Genomic DNA, 16937 nt, shown 5'->3' with positions numbered 1-16937 from the left:
ATAGCTGAAAACGACTTTCAGCTTTGGATCTTTCTACCTCTATCCTCCCGAGGACTAGGCTTGCAGGTACATGCTCCCTGGGGTGCTGGCTGGGGACTGACTTGTACATGTCCCGCAAGCAGTATACCAGCTTCATCTCCAGTGCTGACCTGGTCTTCTCTAAGACTAAGATGAGCCTTAAAGAAGTGAAAGAAGGCCTGGAGAGATGGCTCAGAGGTTAAGAGCACTGACTGCTCTTCCAGAGGTCCTGAGTTCAATTCCCAGTTGGTGGCTCTCAACTATCTGTAATGAGATGGTGCCCTCTTCTGGCCTGCAGTCAAACATGCTGTATACATAATAAATAAATAAATCTTAAAAAAAAAAAAAAAAAGTGAAACAAGCCGAGGTGTCTGTCTCACACAGTTTATTTAACAATAGGTAATAAGAAATCAAATTTAACAGTCTATACAGTGATCCAAAGTTCATATTTATAAGTAATCAACTTTAATTGCATGATTTACAACAGTTGAGGGTTTTTGCTTTCTATTTTCAAGTTTTACAGAAAGTGTGTGTGTGTCGGGGGCAGAGTAAGGAAGAAAGCGAGCGGAGAAACCTCGGACATTTGCATGTTAAATCACCCCATTGGAGTCATTTTTTACCCTCTTTTTAAATTTTTTCCTTTGTTAGATGTAAAAATAACAAAAAAATTCTCTCAAGAAACAGAACCACAATATTATAATACATCAATTTGGCAGCTGCCCCTGTATATTTTGAAAAAGTCATTTTTTTTCTCTACATGTACAAATTATCTTAATACTTGAAGTTTTACGCTCAGACTTACAGAATAGAAAATCTTCTGGAGCACAAAAGTTGACTTGAGGGGTGGAAAGAGGAGGCTTTTTTTTAAACATTTTTAAAAGAACAAACATCTTTGCACCCAGAGAAAAAAATTGGTATCTTAATATATTTATATATATTTATATATATATATATATATAATGTAATTTTAAGTAACATTAACCCCTTTTGTCCTCTGGTTTTAGAAATGTTCTTTTTTTTTTTAAATTCTTCCATAAAGTGAGGAAAATAGGGAAAAATGTCAACCATCTGCACCAGTAAATAATAACTATTAATATTACATATTTTCATTAATTTAAAAAAAATAATAAAACCTATTGGAGGTGCAAGGCAGGAGCATATGGTTGGCTTCAGACCTCAGCCGCCTCCCAGTGCACACTTGAACCACACACACAAGGGGGAAAAACGGCTGGGGGAACCAGCCATAACAAAAATATATTCTTTGTATCTATTATCCCTCAGGTTCATCTGGCATGTTTGTTTTAAACCACAAACGGCTACTGCACAGTTTTTACATGTTCCAAGGAAAATTGTCTTTTAGGCTAAGAAAGATTCAAAAAAATTGTTTTCAGTACAAAAAGTCTTGTTAAGAGAAAATAATTTTTTTGCTCCCAAAATATTACAAGGTGTCTCTAGTGTATGTCTAGTGTACTCTGTGAGAGGTTTGAATTCAAGTCTGCATTATCAGTGCTCAGTCCCAGGTCCGTGGCGCTTGCACCGTGGAGGTTTGCCATACCTGGATTGCTAGCGAGCTGTGAAAGCATTGAATTCTGGTCTGGGCTGGCAAAATGCCCTTGTTCCATGGGGTTGGCAGCCTGGGCAGCTACCAGTCCAGGATGTGGGGAACTGGTCTGTGGAGAAACATGGTGTGGAGAAGGCTGAGGCTGCATCCTCGGAGATGGGCTGGAATGGGGGGGCTGAGACTGTGGTCGCGGAGAAGGGACAGGCTGGGGAGAACGCACTTGATTGGAGAGAGAATTAGGGATTGGCTGACCTTGCAGGTGTGGGGACTGTGCCTGGTTTGGGAGCATATGCTGCTGTGGACTCATAGGGTTGGGCTGAGCAGGAGACCCCATCTGTTGCTGAAGAAGTCGCTGCTGGTAGGCCTGCAGACTGGCTCCTGCCTCTGCTCCCAAAGCCTGGGGGAGCTGGCCCATCTGTCCCATATTCCCTTGCTGCATCTGCTGCATGTGATGCTGCATCCGCTGCTGCTGCTGCTGTTGCTGCTGGGGTGGGTAGCCGATTCCTTGGGGCTGCTGAAACTGGTTGTGGTTAGCCATTCCAGGGCCAATTCCTGGCCCTGCTCCCTGCTGCTGCATCATCTGACGTCTTAAGATGTCTCGGAACTGTGAAGGCATGGCATTGTGATTCATGTTCATTTGCTGAGCCTGGGGACTCATTCCTCCCATGGGTGGCTGGAGCTGCTGCTGGGGCTGCTGCTGGGGCAGGCCAGCTCTCTGGACACCTGCCTGCATAGGATTCATGTTCTGCAAGGCTGGGTTGGAGTGGACACCTTGCTGACCAGGCATGGTAGGTGGCTGCAGCCCTGGCTGTCCCTGGGGCATGCCAGGCTGTCCAGGGAGAGGTTGTGGATTGGAGTTGGCATACTTGGCAGCCCGCTGCTTGATAAATGCAGCCAACAGTTGGGGGTTGGCGTGAAGGATACTAAGCACCTGTTGCTGCTGTAAGGGAGAACTGGGAGACCTGAGAGTCCGCAAAAGGTTTTGTAAGGCTTGTTGAGACACAGTGCCTGGTTTAAGTGGGCTCACACCTACTTGGCCCAATCCTGGCTGTGGTGCCATGTTTAAGGGCTGACCATGCTGGGCCACTGACATCATGGCTGGCCTTGGCATCCCTGATTGCATCTGCTGTGGCTGAGGCATTCCTCCTTGGGCCCAAGGTGGCTGCTGTTGCATTCCTGTGGGACCCATTCCTGGCTCCAAATGCCCACCAGGACCTCTGGCCATGGGAGGTGGGTTCATGCCCATAGGGGCCATGGGTGTCATGGGGGGCATCTGGTGCTGGATTGGCCTTTGGAAAATTTGTACATGAGCCATCTGGCGCTGTGTCTCTGCTGCCCTCTGAATCTGCATTGCCATTTCTACTGCAGCAGGTGGAGGACCTGGAAGAGAGGGCTGAGCAGTCTGAGGTGGGGTTGGTGGGGTCACTTGGCCTGCTGCCTTTCCCTGGGACACAGGGCCCGTAGTTTGAGTCCTGGGCAAGTAGGGTGGCATGTTGTTGGGAGGAGTGGGCTGAGGTTGAGAGGTGGGTTGGGGCTGGGGTGTCTGTGGGGTAGATGGCTGTTGGCCAGTTGGGGTGGTAGGAGTAGCAGGAGTTGGGGAAGGCAGGCCCTGCTGCTGCCCCGCCACACCAGTCCGTTGCATGCTGGCCATCCTCCTGCGGAGCATCTGAGCCTGTTGGAGCCGGTGCTGCAGTTGTTGCTGCCTGAGCTTTTGCTTGATGTTGAGGCAGAATGGCACCGGGCATTTGTTCTCCTGGCAGTGCTTGGCATGGTAGCAGCAGAGGGCGATGAGCTGTTTGCAGATGGGGCATCCACCATTGGTTTTCCGTTTGCAGCCTTTGGTGTGCTGCACGACCCTCTTCATCTTCTGGCAGGAAGGCAGGGAACAGTTAGCATTGCGGCACTGGCAGGCATGTACCAGAGACTGTATGCAGCGTTGGATGCTGAGGCGGCGAGAGTCTCCTGGGCTCTGTGTGGCTGCTGCTTGCTGGTTGTTGCTCTCATCATCCAAGCCAAGGCCTAGTTTCTCCATTTTGTGGTCATGGTTTTTAGTGTTATAACAGGTGATACACAGATCATAATCCTGGAGGGGAAAAACAGAGATGAATGTCAACTCTGAATGACAGGAATAATTCAAAAGTGTTGGATATATTTTGATTGGGCTAGACAAGCTCCGTTTACAAGAGACAAAAGCATTCTCTTCATCTCGTCACTTCCCATCAGGGCAGGTGTTTTTAACACAGGCCTATGTAAGTCAGACAGCGGGGACCAATGTGGCCTGTCCTGCCCTCCCCACAACAAGGTGGTACCTACCTCACACACAGTGCAATGCCAGCGTGTCTCCACATGGTGCTTGCACTCGTTGCAAGTGTAGACAAATCGATCTTGACTCTGTGTATGCAGTTCCACCAGCATGCACATGGTAGACCACTGGGCTCTTCGGAGGGAAGAGAATTCCAGGTGCTTATCCCTTGCAAGAGTGAGGAATGCATCTCGACCATCCATCAGGTCACAGGGGATGAGAGGGTCAGGATCAACAATAGGAGGCAGGGAGTTGGGAGCAGGACAAGCAATGAGGCGTATTACAAAGAAGACCTGCCAAGAGACAAGATCATTGTGACTCTGGAACTAAAATGGCACTGCAGCAGAAAGGCACCAGAGGAGACCACAGCAGGATGAGTGGGTTTAGGGTTAGCTGACAGCCATACTTGCCCTGTCTCCTATCCTTGTTCATTTTGAGACTTGAGTATAAAGAACCTAAAACTCAAGCCAAGTGGTGATTGTGCACACATTTAATCTAATACTTAGGAGGAAGCACAGGTGGATCTCTGTGAGTTTGAGGCCAGCATGATCTACAGAGTGAGTTCCAGGTCAGCCAGGGCTATACAGAGAAACCCTGTCTTGAGAACCAACCAACCAACCAACCAACCAACCAAAAAACCAAACCAAAAGAACCCTTTAAATTAACATCCGGTTACTTCATTTACGTAACATCTTTAAGATAAGAACAATCTAGGGCTGGGTGTAGTTGACACAGCACTCTGAAGTCAGCATCAGGTGCTTTCTGTGAGTTTGAGACAAGTCTGGTCTACATAGTTAGAACCTGTCTAAACCAAACCAAACCAAACAGACTAGTTCAGGGCCAGCACACATGCAGTCAATAGTATACTTTAAGATGGGGTCTGTGGTTTAACCTGAATCTAAGTACAAGGAAGTATCCAGTCAAATCTAAATGGAGATCTTATGGCCCTGGCCTGGACTAATCAACAAAAATGCACATGGCATGACAGAAGACTGAGGCCTGTTCAAAAAGGACCACTGTGAAGACACGGCAACTCCACACACTTCTCCTCAGTTTGGATGTTTTCTTAGAAAGTACTTGCTAAAACAGACAACAGATAAATAGCAAATGGCGCAGGAAGAATATACAGCTTTTTCAGTTATCAATTTAAAAGATGCATGTATATACATACAGTAGATTTATGTTCATGAGTGCTTTGCCTGAATGTATGTCTCTGAACCACTTGAGATTCTAGGGCCTAAGATTAGCCAAGTTCAGTCGAATCAATTACCATGAGCTTTTTCAAAAAGTACTTGATCCTCAAAATTGGGTCAGGCTATTAGGAGTGTATTCTGATAGTGGTGTCTGCTAGAATGCAGCCCCTTCCTTGCCAGTGGCATGGCTGAAGGAACGGATATCAGCCACATAGTTAAAACATTTTCTGTTTTACACCAAAATCTGTACTGTACACGTATTCTTTTTTGAGGTCATCCCTCAAACCATTTCTGTCCTCCTCATTTTCAGCAACCTGGAGTTCTCATTACAATGTCAGTTAGGGTGGGCAGTTTAGAACATCACCTGCTACACAGACCCTCCTACCCTGAAGGCTGCCCCTCACCTCTTTATGCTTTTCCATGGTGGCATACAGTTTCTGAGACAGGTCATTAGACACATTGGGCATACCAGGCTTCTTCTTATTGCCCCTACTCAGGCTGCTCTTGTTTTTGCTGGTTTTCTTGTTATTCTTCTTCTTAGCATTTTTGCTGTCCCCTTTTGTTACCTGTAGGGCAGCACAAAGTAGAAATAAAAATGTTGTTTGGACGGATTTGGAAATAAGACTGAAGGCAAAAGCTTCTTTTCTTTGAAACAGGATACTACATTCTTAGCCAGTATTTTATTTATTTTTCTAGATGTTCATCATCCACTCCTTTTTAACCTGTTTCTTATTTTACCCCACCAGCTAATGCATAACTATTCTTTTATTTATGTTTGTGTGTGTAGCTGTAGGAGTGTGTGCCACCCACGTGTAGGTGCTTTCAGAGACTGTTTGATTCCAAAACGAGTTACAGACAGTTATGAGCTTCCTGTGGTGGGTGCAGGGAACAGAACGGAAGTCATCTGAAAGAGCAGCAAGTGCTCTTGAGTACTGAGCCGCCTCTCCTAATTGCCTCCTAGTGAAGACCTCAAGCTTCATTAAAGAAATGAAAACCTGTAAATTTTATCTAGAAAACCCCCATTTTGACAGGCAGCGGTGGCACATGCCTTTTTTTTCCCCCAGAGCTGAGGACCGCATTTCTTTCGTTTTTTTTTTTGTTTGTTTGTTTTTGGGTTTTTTCGAGACAGGGTTTCTCTGTAGCTTTGGAGTCTGTCCTGGACTAGCTCTGTAGACCAGGCTGGTCTCGAACTCACAGAGATCCACCTGCCTCTGCCTCCTGAGTGCTGGGATTCCAGGCGTGCACCACCACTGCCTGGCAGCACATGCCTGTAATGTGAGTTTCAGGACAGCCATATCTACACAGAGAAACTCTATCTAGAAAAAAAATAAAATAAAATAAAATAAATGAAAAGCCTGAGTTTACAGAGTTATAGAGATTGATGTGTCCCATTTTGGGGCAGGAGTGAAGAATGAGTGCACCAAGGTTGGTGAAGCACAAACCCATGGAGCATGGAAGTGGGAACCAGGAAGCAGACTTTGGTGTCTGTCTCCTCTTTCACCCAGAACCTATCAATGAATTTAACCAAAGGTTAAAGCATTTGAAGAGCGGGCTTGCTCCCTCCATGAATCCCAGGATTTGGGAGGCAAAGGCAGATGATAGGGCCCAGCTTGGTTTACAGAGTGAGTTCCAAGACAGCCAGGGCTACACAGAGAAACCCTGTCATGGGGAAGTGGGGAGATTTTGGTAAATTGGGGGAGAGAGAGAGAGACAGACAGACAGAAAGATGGAAAATTGAAACAGAGACTTGTGTATGACGGAATTTCACCTCAGCCTTAAACTGACCTTCCTGTATCTACCATCCAAATACTGAGATTACAGGCAGGCAACTGCCATGCTTGGCTTAAGAGCTTTTTCTTTTTCGTTTTGACGCTGTAGACTGAACTTTCTCTAGGACCCTTACATGTATGTGTGTTCATGTTGGAGCACTATAGCACACAGGTATGGAGGTCAGACAATAATGTGTAGGAGCCAGTTATCTGCTTCAACCGTCTGGGGCCAAGGAGTGAACTCAGGGTTTGGTAGCTAAAGGCCTTCACCCAGAGCCATCTCACCTGCCCAAGTTTTGTTTTGGACATGGTTTTGGTACACAGAAGTCTGGCTTTAGAACTCACATATACCTTCCTGACTCTGACGCACCATTTATTTATTCATCTATCTATCTGTCTAGTTTTTTTTTTTTTGGAAGCTGAGGATCAAACCCAGGGCCTTGTGCTTGCTAGGCAATCACTCTACCACTGAGCTAAATGCCCAACCCTTCTGTCTTAGCCTTTTGAATGCTTAAATAAAAAAGTGTATATGACTACGCCTAGCCAGAACTGATTTTACTAAGTTGAAACTTAGAAAACAATGGTCAATAAGAGACTAGGGTACTAGGTCAGGTTCTATAAAGCAGAGAGGTCAAGTCTATTCCTGGCCTGTTTTTGGATGGTTAAGTTAAAAAGCAGTTATTAAAAAGGCTGTGTGGGTAGAGCATTTCAGTGGCAGCAGAGAACCTGCCAATAGCAGCATGTCAGTCTGGGCATGATCATCATCACGTCTAGGAAAACACACTGGAGAGGACATGCAGGCTACAAAGCCTGCACTAGTTACAACATGGCCAGTTGGGTATTCTCACTGTGTATTTTTCAGCAGCTTCAACGTCTAGGGTACCAGTTAGAATCACAGTAACCCTTCGTTCTGAGACAGGGTCAGCTCTGCATCCCAGGTGGGCCTTGGACTATGTGGCCCAGGCTGACTTTGCGTACCCTGAGTGCTGAGAGGAAGGTGTGTGCAGATGACTACGTGGACGGGCGGTGGGGGCGCACACCTTTCACCCCAGCACTTGGGAGGCAGAGGCAGGTGGATCTCTGTGAGTTCGGGGCCAGCCTGGGCTACAGCGTGAGATCCGGGACAGCCAGGCTGTGACACAGTTGTTTAAACAGACAGACACATTGTCAACTTACGTCAGCACTCTCACTGCTGGTGCTCTCCTCCCGTTTTCTCTCTTCCTCTTCCTGTTCAAGCTCTTTAATGCTTTCCTCCAGAACATTGGGCCAGAAATCACCTTCAAAGTAGGGTAACTCCTTTGCACTTGTTAATCTATCCTCAGTAGCTTGTTTTAAAATATCCTGTTGAAAAAACAAAAAAACCCAAGTAATTAGGAATTTCAAAGTACAATTAGGAATTTCTATGCTTTCTTTTCTTAAAAAAAGCTTTCATTGTATAGCAAGAATGAAAATGTCCTCCAGGGCACATGCCAGAGAGACATTGAGAACACTATATTTCCTTCTTTGAGACAGGTTCTCACTATGTACCCATGGCTGGCCTCAGATCTCAGAGATATACCTGCTTCAGTCTCCTGAGTGCTGGGATTAAAGGCTTACCTCACCATGCCCAGTTCTTTTTTGAGAAGTGTCACTACTTAGCCCAGGATGTTCAGGAATTCCCTACATAGATGAGATTTGTCTGCCTCTGCCTATCCACTGGTAAAGGCACATACCACCATGTCCTATCCACGTTAGAATTAACTATTAAAAAATAATGGTTGGGGACTAAGCTCAGTGGTAGAGCGCTTGCCTAGCGCAAGGCCCTGGGTTCGATCCTCAGCTCCAAAAAAAGATGTATTAATTTTTATCTTATATGAATATTTGGCCTGTATGCATTTGTGTGTACCATGTGTGTGTCTGATGACCACTGAGGCCAGAAAAGGGAGTCAGATTACCTGAAATTAGAGTCACAGATGAATGTTGAGCCACCACGTGGGTGTTGGAAACTGAATCTAGATCTTCTGCAAGAACAAGGCCTCTAAACTGCTGATGCATCACTCCAGAGACCCATGATAGTTGTCTTAACCTCTTAATCCGCTTGCCTTGGTTCTGAAGTGAGATTAGAGGCAAGCACTACCAGATTTTGCTGATTTTTAAGCCACTTAACACTAGATTTTCCTACTTTGAAAATTTCAGTATAAAAAAGATACTTTATCTGAGTGGTGGTGGTAGTAGTGGTGCACACCTTTGATCCCAGCACTCAGGAGGCATCGGCAGGCTGATCCGTCGAGTACCAGGCCAGCCTGGGCTACAGAGTGAGTTCTAGGACAGGTGACAAAGGTACACAGGAAAACCCTGTCTCGAAAAACCAAAACCAAGTAAAAAAACCTTTAATGAATTAAAAATATATTTTAATGAATTAACATAGTTAGAACAATTACCCATTATAGGCCAGAACAGAAGACTTGTCCACAAGAAAACAAAAATATTAAGACTAATTCACTTCCATGTTCCAACTGACCTTGTAATCATGGACAATACGTTCTGACACAGCCTTGTCAAGCATCTTTTTGTACCATTCCTGTAGACGCTTGGGCTTTGGGATCTTCTGATCAGGAGGGTGACAGTGGAAGATGTAGTCATCCCCTTCACTTGGTGGACATGCCCAAATGTGCCCTGTTGTGTATCTAAAACATGAAGATAAGGACATCAAAAAGATATCATTTGTGCCAGAGAAAGGCAGTGATACATTGTAAACCACAAGGTGAAAACAGACACAAATGCTTACTCTTAAGAAGACCAAAACCCAGATCCAAATGTTTGGAAGCAACTTAAGCACTAAAGAGTTCTCACACCACCTATTTGTTTTGAAAGACCATGGAGGCATGTTGTGAATTTCATTTATAAAGGGGTGACAGCTCTTGATCCTAAAGTCTGTTCTTTAAGATCAAAAGAGAAGTACTTTAAAGGCAAGAATACCTCAGGTCTTAACTTATAAAGGAACTTGTACTCTCCAGCCCCAAGCCTGCCATGTGCTGAAACTGTAAGTGCACACCAATGCATTCAACTTATTGAAAGTCTTTATATCCAAGTACAAAAGGATCAAAGAAAATTTTAATCTTTAAATGAGTAATACCAACAACTCCCCCCCCCCCCCAATTTTATGTGCATTGGTGAGAGGATGTCAGATCTCCTAGAACTGGAGTTATAGACAGTTATGAGCTGCCATGTAGGTGCTGGAAATTGAGCCCAGGTTCTCTGGATCAACAGCCAGTGCTCTTAAACTGCTGAGCTATCTCTCCAACCAATATCAATAACTTTTAATTCAAACTGAAAATACAAGTGCTTAACTAAGAACAAAATAGAACTAAAGGATTAATGAAGTAGGGAAATATATAGTGACACCAGATTCTTTTTTTTTTTTTTTTTTGAGACAGGGGTTCTCTGTGTAGCTTTGCAGTAGCTTTGTGCCTTTCCTGGAACTCGATTTGGAGACCAGGCTGGCCTTGAACTCACAGAGATCCGCCTGCCTCTGCTTCCCGAGTGCTGGCATTAAAGGCATGCGCCACCACCGCTCGGCCACATCAGATTCTTATACTTACACATTCCCACAACACATTGTTTTTAAAAGATGGTAATTATTAATAGGCTTACCCCAATTTCTTGACATATTCTAAATATCCAATTAGAATTTCATGATAGACTGCGGTCCTCAAGCATTTAGGACGGAAGAAATGAACACTATCGAGGTAAGATATGTATACTCTCCTATATCAAAAACAGGGAGAGAAAAATGTTCTATCACATATTAAGTTATTATTTACATGGCTAAAAACATCTTCCTTCTTTCCTGTGCTCATTGTTATTTGAAAATTATCATAGGAAAATCATAGATTGTGGATGTGTGGGGACCAGAGTTGGCCATGGCTTCTATGTAATTTTTATCTGGTACATGCTATACACAACATCATGTTTCTGCCAGGGGAGCTTTTGTACTATAGTATGAATCCAATCCCCATGTTTGTTCCCACCCTCACAAAATGAGAAGCTGGTCATGGTTAAGAAAGTCCTACCTTTGGTTGGGTGGGGGGCAGTCAGAGCCATACTCTTGAACATGCATGCCAAAGAAACACAAGTCAACACCATCAATTTCTTCAAAGGCAAAAAGGGCCTTGGTTCGGTATGGAAAAGATTCTGCCATCTCTCCACTATCTACAAACCTATACAATTCAGATCGAAAGGAAACCACATATCATTCAGGTGGAAATTATCAAAAGTAACTGAGCAAGCACAACTGTGGATCTATAAGAGAAGAAAAGGAAATTACTAGATACCTTGCTTTCATGCCTGGTTTCACCTCCACAGTTTTGTCAGAGGCATGAACAACCCTAACAGTGACCTCTCCTGATTCAGGGTGATTTTGTCGCCTTAGGAAGTCGTTCACTCGATTTTCCAGAAATGTGCCAAGTCTGGTAGATGGCAATCCTAGGAATACAAAAGTTAAAAGTTACCAAGGTGTGGGCACTGGGCTCAGTTCCAAGTATTAAAGAGTAGGAAGAAAGTTACCATGGTTCAAATTTTTACTGTCAATCTTGAGGTTCATCTATAAAACTGAAGTATTTGATTTTGTTTGGTTGTCAAGACAGGTTTTCTTTTTATAGCCTTAGCTGTCCTGGAACTCACTCTGTAGACCAGGCTGTTCTGGAACTCACAGAGATCCACCTGCCTCTGCCTCATGAGCATAGGGTTAAAGGCGTGCGCCACCACTGCATAGCTTGTATTTGATTTTTAATACTGTAAGGTAACTCTGCTATCCTATCCCTCAACACACAGGCTCATCTAAGTCTGAAGGTCTCTGTAAATTACCTCTATACTGCCAAAGGAGGGAAACTGAGTACTCCTGTAACAATAATTCTACTCACTTTTACACTTGGCCCACATTATGACCTGTGCCAGAACAGGAATAAAAATATTGGAAAAAAAGAAAAAAAAAAGCTATAGAATTGTTGTATGTTGGTTTAAAATTTTTGTTTCTTTCTTGAAACAAAAGAGTCTCATTACTTAGCCAAGGCTGGCCTCAAACTCAGAGATCCAACTGCCTTTGGAATACAGAGATTAAGAGGAATGTGCTATAACACTTGGAACAAACAGTTAAAACTGATTAATTTTGGCTGGTTTCATTTTCACTAGTATTCAGGTATCTGGAATTAAAGGCATGAACCCACAACACTTGGCTATATAATTTTTTTATTATCATTATTATTTTTGAGCTGAGGATTGAACCCAGGGCCTTATGCTTATGCTTGCTAGGCAAGCGCTCTATCACTGAGCTAAATCCCCACCCCAGTCTATATAATTTTTAAACCAAAATTTTTTACCTCAAATAACGATACTTACTTTTAGCAGAAAACTTATTTTCTTTCCTAGTGCGTGCAGTTTTCTTTAAACAACCATCACAGACAAACCTAAAACGTAAAGGAGGACACTGCTTTTACTACCATGTAATAACTAAATCAGTCATTCAAATCCAGTTAAGCTAAAAAAACAAAACAAACAAACAACCTTCCCCTCACCCCCAAAAAACAAAACCATAAATAACAACAAAAACAACAACCATCACCACTGACTTGGCATCAGAATTCCTACATAGATAACAGTGTACAAATAGCTTTTAGAAGGCAGGCTTGGGTGGTCTAGCTGAGAGGGACAGAGAACAACTATAATCTCAACTGGGAATGGGAGACAGCAAGATCAGGAGCAGCTGCTGGTGCTGGCCAGCCTGGGCTACAGTGAGACCATCTCCAAAAAAAAAAAAAACCCACCACTAACAGAACAAAGGACCTTTTCCCTTCTTAGGTTTCTGGGCTACACGTTTATAATCCCAGCACCTGAGAGGTAGAGGTGAGTTGGAGGGTATTCTTGATTATACAACAAGTGTGAAATTAATCTATGTTTCTTCACACACAATTCAACGCCCCCACCTCCACCATTTCTATAAATATACACTAGGTAAGTTCCCTACCACTGAACTGCATCCCTCAGCTATTATACCAGGCTAGTCTTTAACTCTCAGTTTCCCATGCCAGCCTCCAAAGCAGTAGTTAAATTCTATAGGAAAGTAATTTCTGACTTGAGGCCAGCCTGGTCTACAGCGTGAGTTCCAGGACAGGCAATGTTATGCAGAAAAACCCTGCACCCCCCAAAAAATTTTTTTCAGGCAGATGGTGGTGTGTGCCTTTTATCCTAGCACTTGCACTTGGGAGGCAGAGGCAAGAGAATCTCTGAGTTGTAGGCCAGCCTGGTCTACAGAGCGAATTCCCTGCCAGCTAGTGCTGTTACACAGAAAAAGGCTATCTCGAAAACAAAACAAAAATTGCATGTATTTCAGAGTATATAGCACCTAAGTGTGGGTGCTTGTGGATGCCAGAAAAAGGGCATTAGATTCCTTGGAACAAATGTTGCAAGGTGTTGTGAGCTTCTGACTTGGGTGCTAAGAACTGAACTTAGGTCTTCTCTAAGAGAAATATACACCAGGCCCCATTAATATAGTAGAAATGATATTTTATACTTTAACCAGCTGGTTGATCTTAAATTCTAATATCAATCTTACCAAGTATGTCTTTGAACATGCATATTTAAAGACAAATTACAGAGAAAATTGAAAGGTCACCATTGACAATCACTATTGGCAATTTTCAGATAAATTAAATGACATTTTCCATTTCTTTCAACTGCTTAGCTGTATCAACAATTAGTCTACTAAAGAAGCAATACACAGTGAGGAGTTCCTACCCACTACATCATAAACTCAACTCTCTAACTTGTTTTTCCTGGGGAAATGAGAGGTATCCTTTCTGAATCTCATGAGATCCTGAGTCTATACCATAGTACAGCTATGTAACGTACTGGTCCTGCACCCCCACCAAGAGTCATTTAGTATACCATTACAACTAGGATGTTTCATAAAGGAGGTATTCTTTGCCTTTATATCACCACCTGTACCCTTTTAAAGATTGTACTATCAGTAAATATTTTCCAGTCTGGCAATTTAGTTATAGCTAACAGTGGCTTTAATATCAGCATTACATTTCCTTCCTTTTTTTAAACGGAGACAGGTTTTCACCATATTGTCCAGATTTAAGATTTTTTTTTTTTTTTAAATGTGTATGGGTATCTGCCTACCAAAGCCAGAGAGGCAGATGCCACACCGGTGTAGTCATTACAGGTGTTTTGGGTGTCCTAACACTTTGGGTGATTTGCTCAGTGAGCCAATTCCTCAGCTGCTCTTTAAAGTTTTAAAATGGTTTTGGACTGATCCTTTTCCAATCCAAAGAGAAAAAAGTTTCAGCAGTGTTAGGATAAAACCCAGAGCCTGCTGGGCAGCGGTGGCGCACAGCTCTGATTTCAGCACTCAGGAAGGAAGAGCCAGGTGGATCTCTGTGAGTTCAAGTCCAGCCTGGGCTACAGGGCAAGATCCAGGTCAGGCACCAAAACAACACAGAGAAACCCTGTCTCGAAACAAACAAACAACCGAGAGCCTAACTTGTGGCAAACATGCTGTAACAGTAAGCCAGATTCTGACCCCAAAGAAAATACTCAGAAGACTGTAACATTATCCAGGTATGGTGAGGTACACCTTTGATCTTAGCACTCCGGGGGCAGCAGGAGGAGGGTTCTCTTGAATTCATGGACAACCTGTCTACATAGCATGTTCCTAGTTACAGAGAGCTACATAGTGAGTTCTAACCTTGAACAAAACCAAACAATAATTTTGAACATGTAATACAGTCATGGATAAGAATGCTCATGTAAAGAAAACAAAACACTTCTGCCAATGTCCTAAGCCTCACCCTGATGGCCAGATTATCTCATGATGAAGGACACATATCTGGTGCATCTTTCTTCCACATTCTGTGCACTCAACAAACCTAGAAATAAAAAGTATCAATTTCTAAGATTGATCTCAAATCATCACCAAACAAAATGTTCAGTATCTCCCATAAATTCTAACAATTCAATAGAAAACCACTGTCATGCCAAAGAATTAAAAAATTAGTTTAGTGGAGATTTCTGGCTTTAATGTTATAGGTAAAGCAAATTTCAAAAACATTAAAGCACAGCAAATAAATCAACAATCTAAAATTTCAGTGCAGAAAGACAGCAAGAGAGGATAACTGCTGAGACTGTGGTCATCTCATCCCATTTTCAGAGGAACCAGAGGAACCTGTGCTTTTTCACTTTTGATTTTTTCTTCCCTCGGAGCTGAGGACTGAACCCAGGGCCTTGTGCTTGCTAGCAAGCACTCTACCACTGAGCTAAGTTCCCAACCCGCAGAACCTGTACTTTTCAGTGCTTCAGGCTCAGAAAGCCAACATGTGTCTAAGGGATTCTCTGTATGCACTGGAAATGCAGAGAAGAGAGAGCACAGCCCTAGGCAGTAGTAGTATGACACTCAACAGGGACAATGAATGGACAGTAACTGAGGGCGACAGCCTTAGCGCCTGAACGTTTCTACTTACTATTAACTAGCTATTAACATTTATGACACATAAACATTAGCATTGAGAATATTAAGTCATCTTGAAAAAAAGTCCCAGAGTGTTCTAACAATTCATGGGAAACTACTTACAGTTCTGGATCCAACGTGTCATTTTTTCTCTTGGAAAATTGTTCTTTATTTATTGTACTAAGGAGAGAAAATGGACATAGTGAGAAAAAAAATACACACAAGTAACTCCATGAACACATAGCAATCTGAATGCTGTTTGAACAAAATTCATTTTCTGTATTTCTTGGGTCATAGAAAATTCAGTTGCATATGAGAATGTTCTACAGTACCTCATTGCTTTGGAAACGGGATCTTATTATGTAGCTAAGGCTAGCCTTGAGCTCATAGAGCTCCAGGCCTCTTCCTCGTGTTATCATGGCTGGCTCTTCTCTTTTCAAGTCTGGTTCACTATATAGTATACAGGATGCACTTTGTACTATCTGCTGTTCCCAGATTGTGAACATGGTAGTTATAAACTATTTAAGAATAGTTTTTGCCAGGCACAGTGGTGTACACCTTTAAGCCCAGCATTCAGGAGGCAGAGGCAGGGTTTGAGGCTAGCCTGGTTCACATAGTGAGTTCCAAGACAGGCAATGGTATGTAGTTGAGACCTTGTCTTTAAAAAGCAAGAAAGCAAACCAAAACAAGAATAGTTCTATTTGGGAGGCTGAGGATGGAGAACTGCTTCGAGTTTGAGGCTAGTCTAGAATACAGAGTAAGATCCTCCCCATGTTCATAGGCAAGAGGGTTTCACATTAGATACCAACCTGGACTACATAATGAAAACCTAGAAGGGTGGAATTAAAAAAAAGGAGGGGACTCACTCCTCCATTTTAGGGAGGAGGTTTGGTTTTAGAAACCAAATGGTCAAGTCCTGTATTTTTATTTTTATTTTTTTTGAGACAGGGTTTCTCTGTGTAGCTTCACACCTTTCCTGGAACTCACTCTGTAGCCAAGGCTGGTCTTGAACTCATAGACAGACCTCTCTGCCTCTGCCTCCTGAGTGCTGGGATTGAAGGCGTGTGCCACCACTGGCAAGTCATGTATTTTTAAGCAGTGGTGGAAACTGAGGCTAAGTGCATACTTCAGATTCCTGTAATTACCTCAGATTCAATATGAAAGACAAAAATTATTGTATTTCACCGGATTTCTTTTCCATGACTTCACAGACTGCCCTTGACATTTTGATACTATGATTTTTCCTTACTAAACAACACCCACATTTAAATGTTTCTTACATAAGTAAAAGCCTAAGGGTTTATTCACTTTCCTGTATGTCCTAAGACCGACAGGAGACTCTAAGACCAATACCACCCAGAATGACATGAGAACTTTTAAAAAAATCCAGTCTCGTAGGCCCCTTATAGACCTGCAGAACCACAAAGGGAATCCTATACTTTCTAACTTAAGAGCCTTACTGATTTAAGGCCGCTCTGTGATTCCATGGGTCAAGCATGCACACCTCTGACCACTAGAGGGAAATCCCTCCCTATGTGGACTTCTCTCATTCTGCTAAGACTCAGAATGTCTTTCGGTGCCCAGCATCTCTTCTCCTACACCGTATTTC

General features: G+C 43.2%; 1 protein-coding gene across 1 annotated transcript in view; it reads right to left on the bottom strand.

Annotated features, from left to right (window-relative positions):
- Positions 1-935: 935 nt before the first annotated feature.
- Positions 936-16937, bottom strand: part of Ep300 (E1A binding protein p300) — a 70046-nt gene continuing 54044 nt past the window's right edge. The window contains exons 21-31 of the mRNA XM_036207735.1: positions 15452-15508; positions 14673-14750; positions 12220-12287; positions 11157-11307; positions 10896-11042; positions 10477-10590; positions 9344-9509; positions 8020-8184; positions 5479-5640; positions 3893-4174; positions 936-3662 (exon numbers count right to left, since the gene is read on the bottom strand). Coding sequence (XP_036063628.1) covers positions 1470-3662; positions 3893-4174; positions 5479-5640; positions 8020-8184; positions 9344-9509; positions 10477-10590; positions 10896-11042; positions 11157-11307; positions 12220-12287; positions 14673-14750; positions 15452-15508 — 3583 coding nt within the window. The 3' untranslated portion in view covers positions 936-1469. The remainder of the gene's footprint in view (positions 3663-3892; positions 4175-5478; positions 5641-8019; positions 8185-9343; positions 9510-10476; positions 10591-10895; positions 11043-11156; positions 11308-12219; positions 12288-14672; positions 14751-15451; positions 15509-16937) is intronic.

Source organism: Onychomys torridus, chromosome 16 (assembly GCF_903995425.1).
Source record: "Onychomys torridus chromosome 16, mOncTor1.1, whole genome shotgun sequence".
Lineage (NCBI taxonomy): Eukaryota > Metazoa > Chordata > Mammalia > Rodentia > Cricetidae > Onychomys > Onychomys torridus.
The sequence above is the reverse complement of the archived record's forward strand: the minus strand, read 5'-3'. Positions and strand labels throughout refer to the sequence as shown.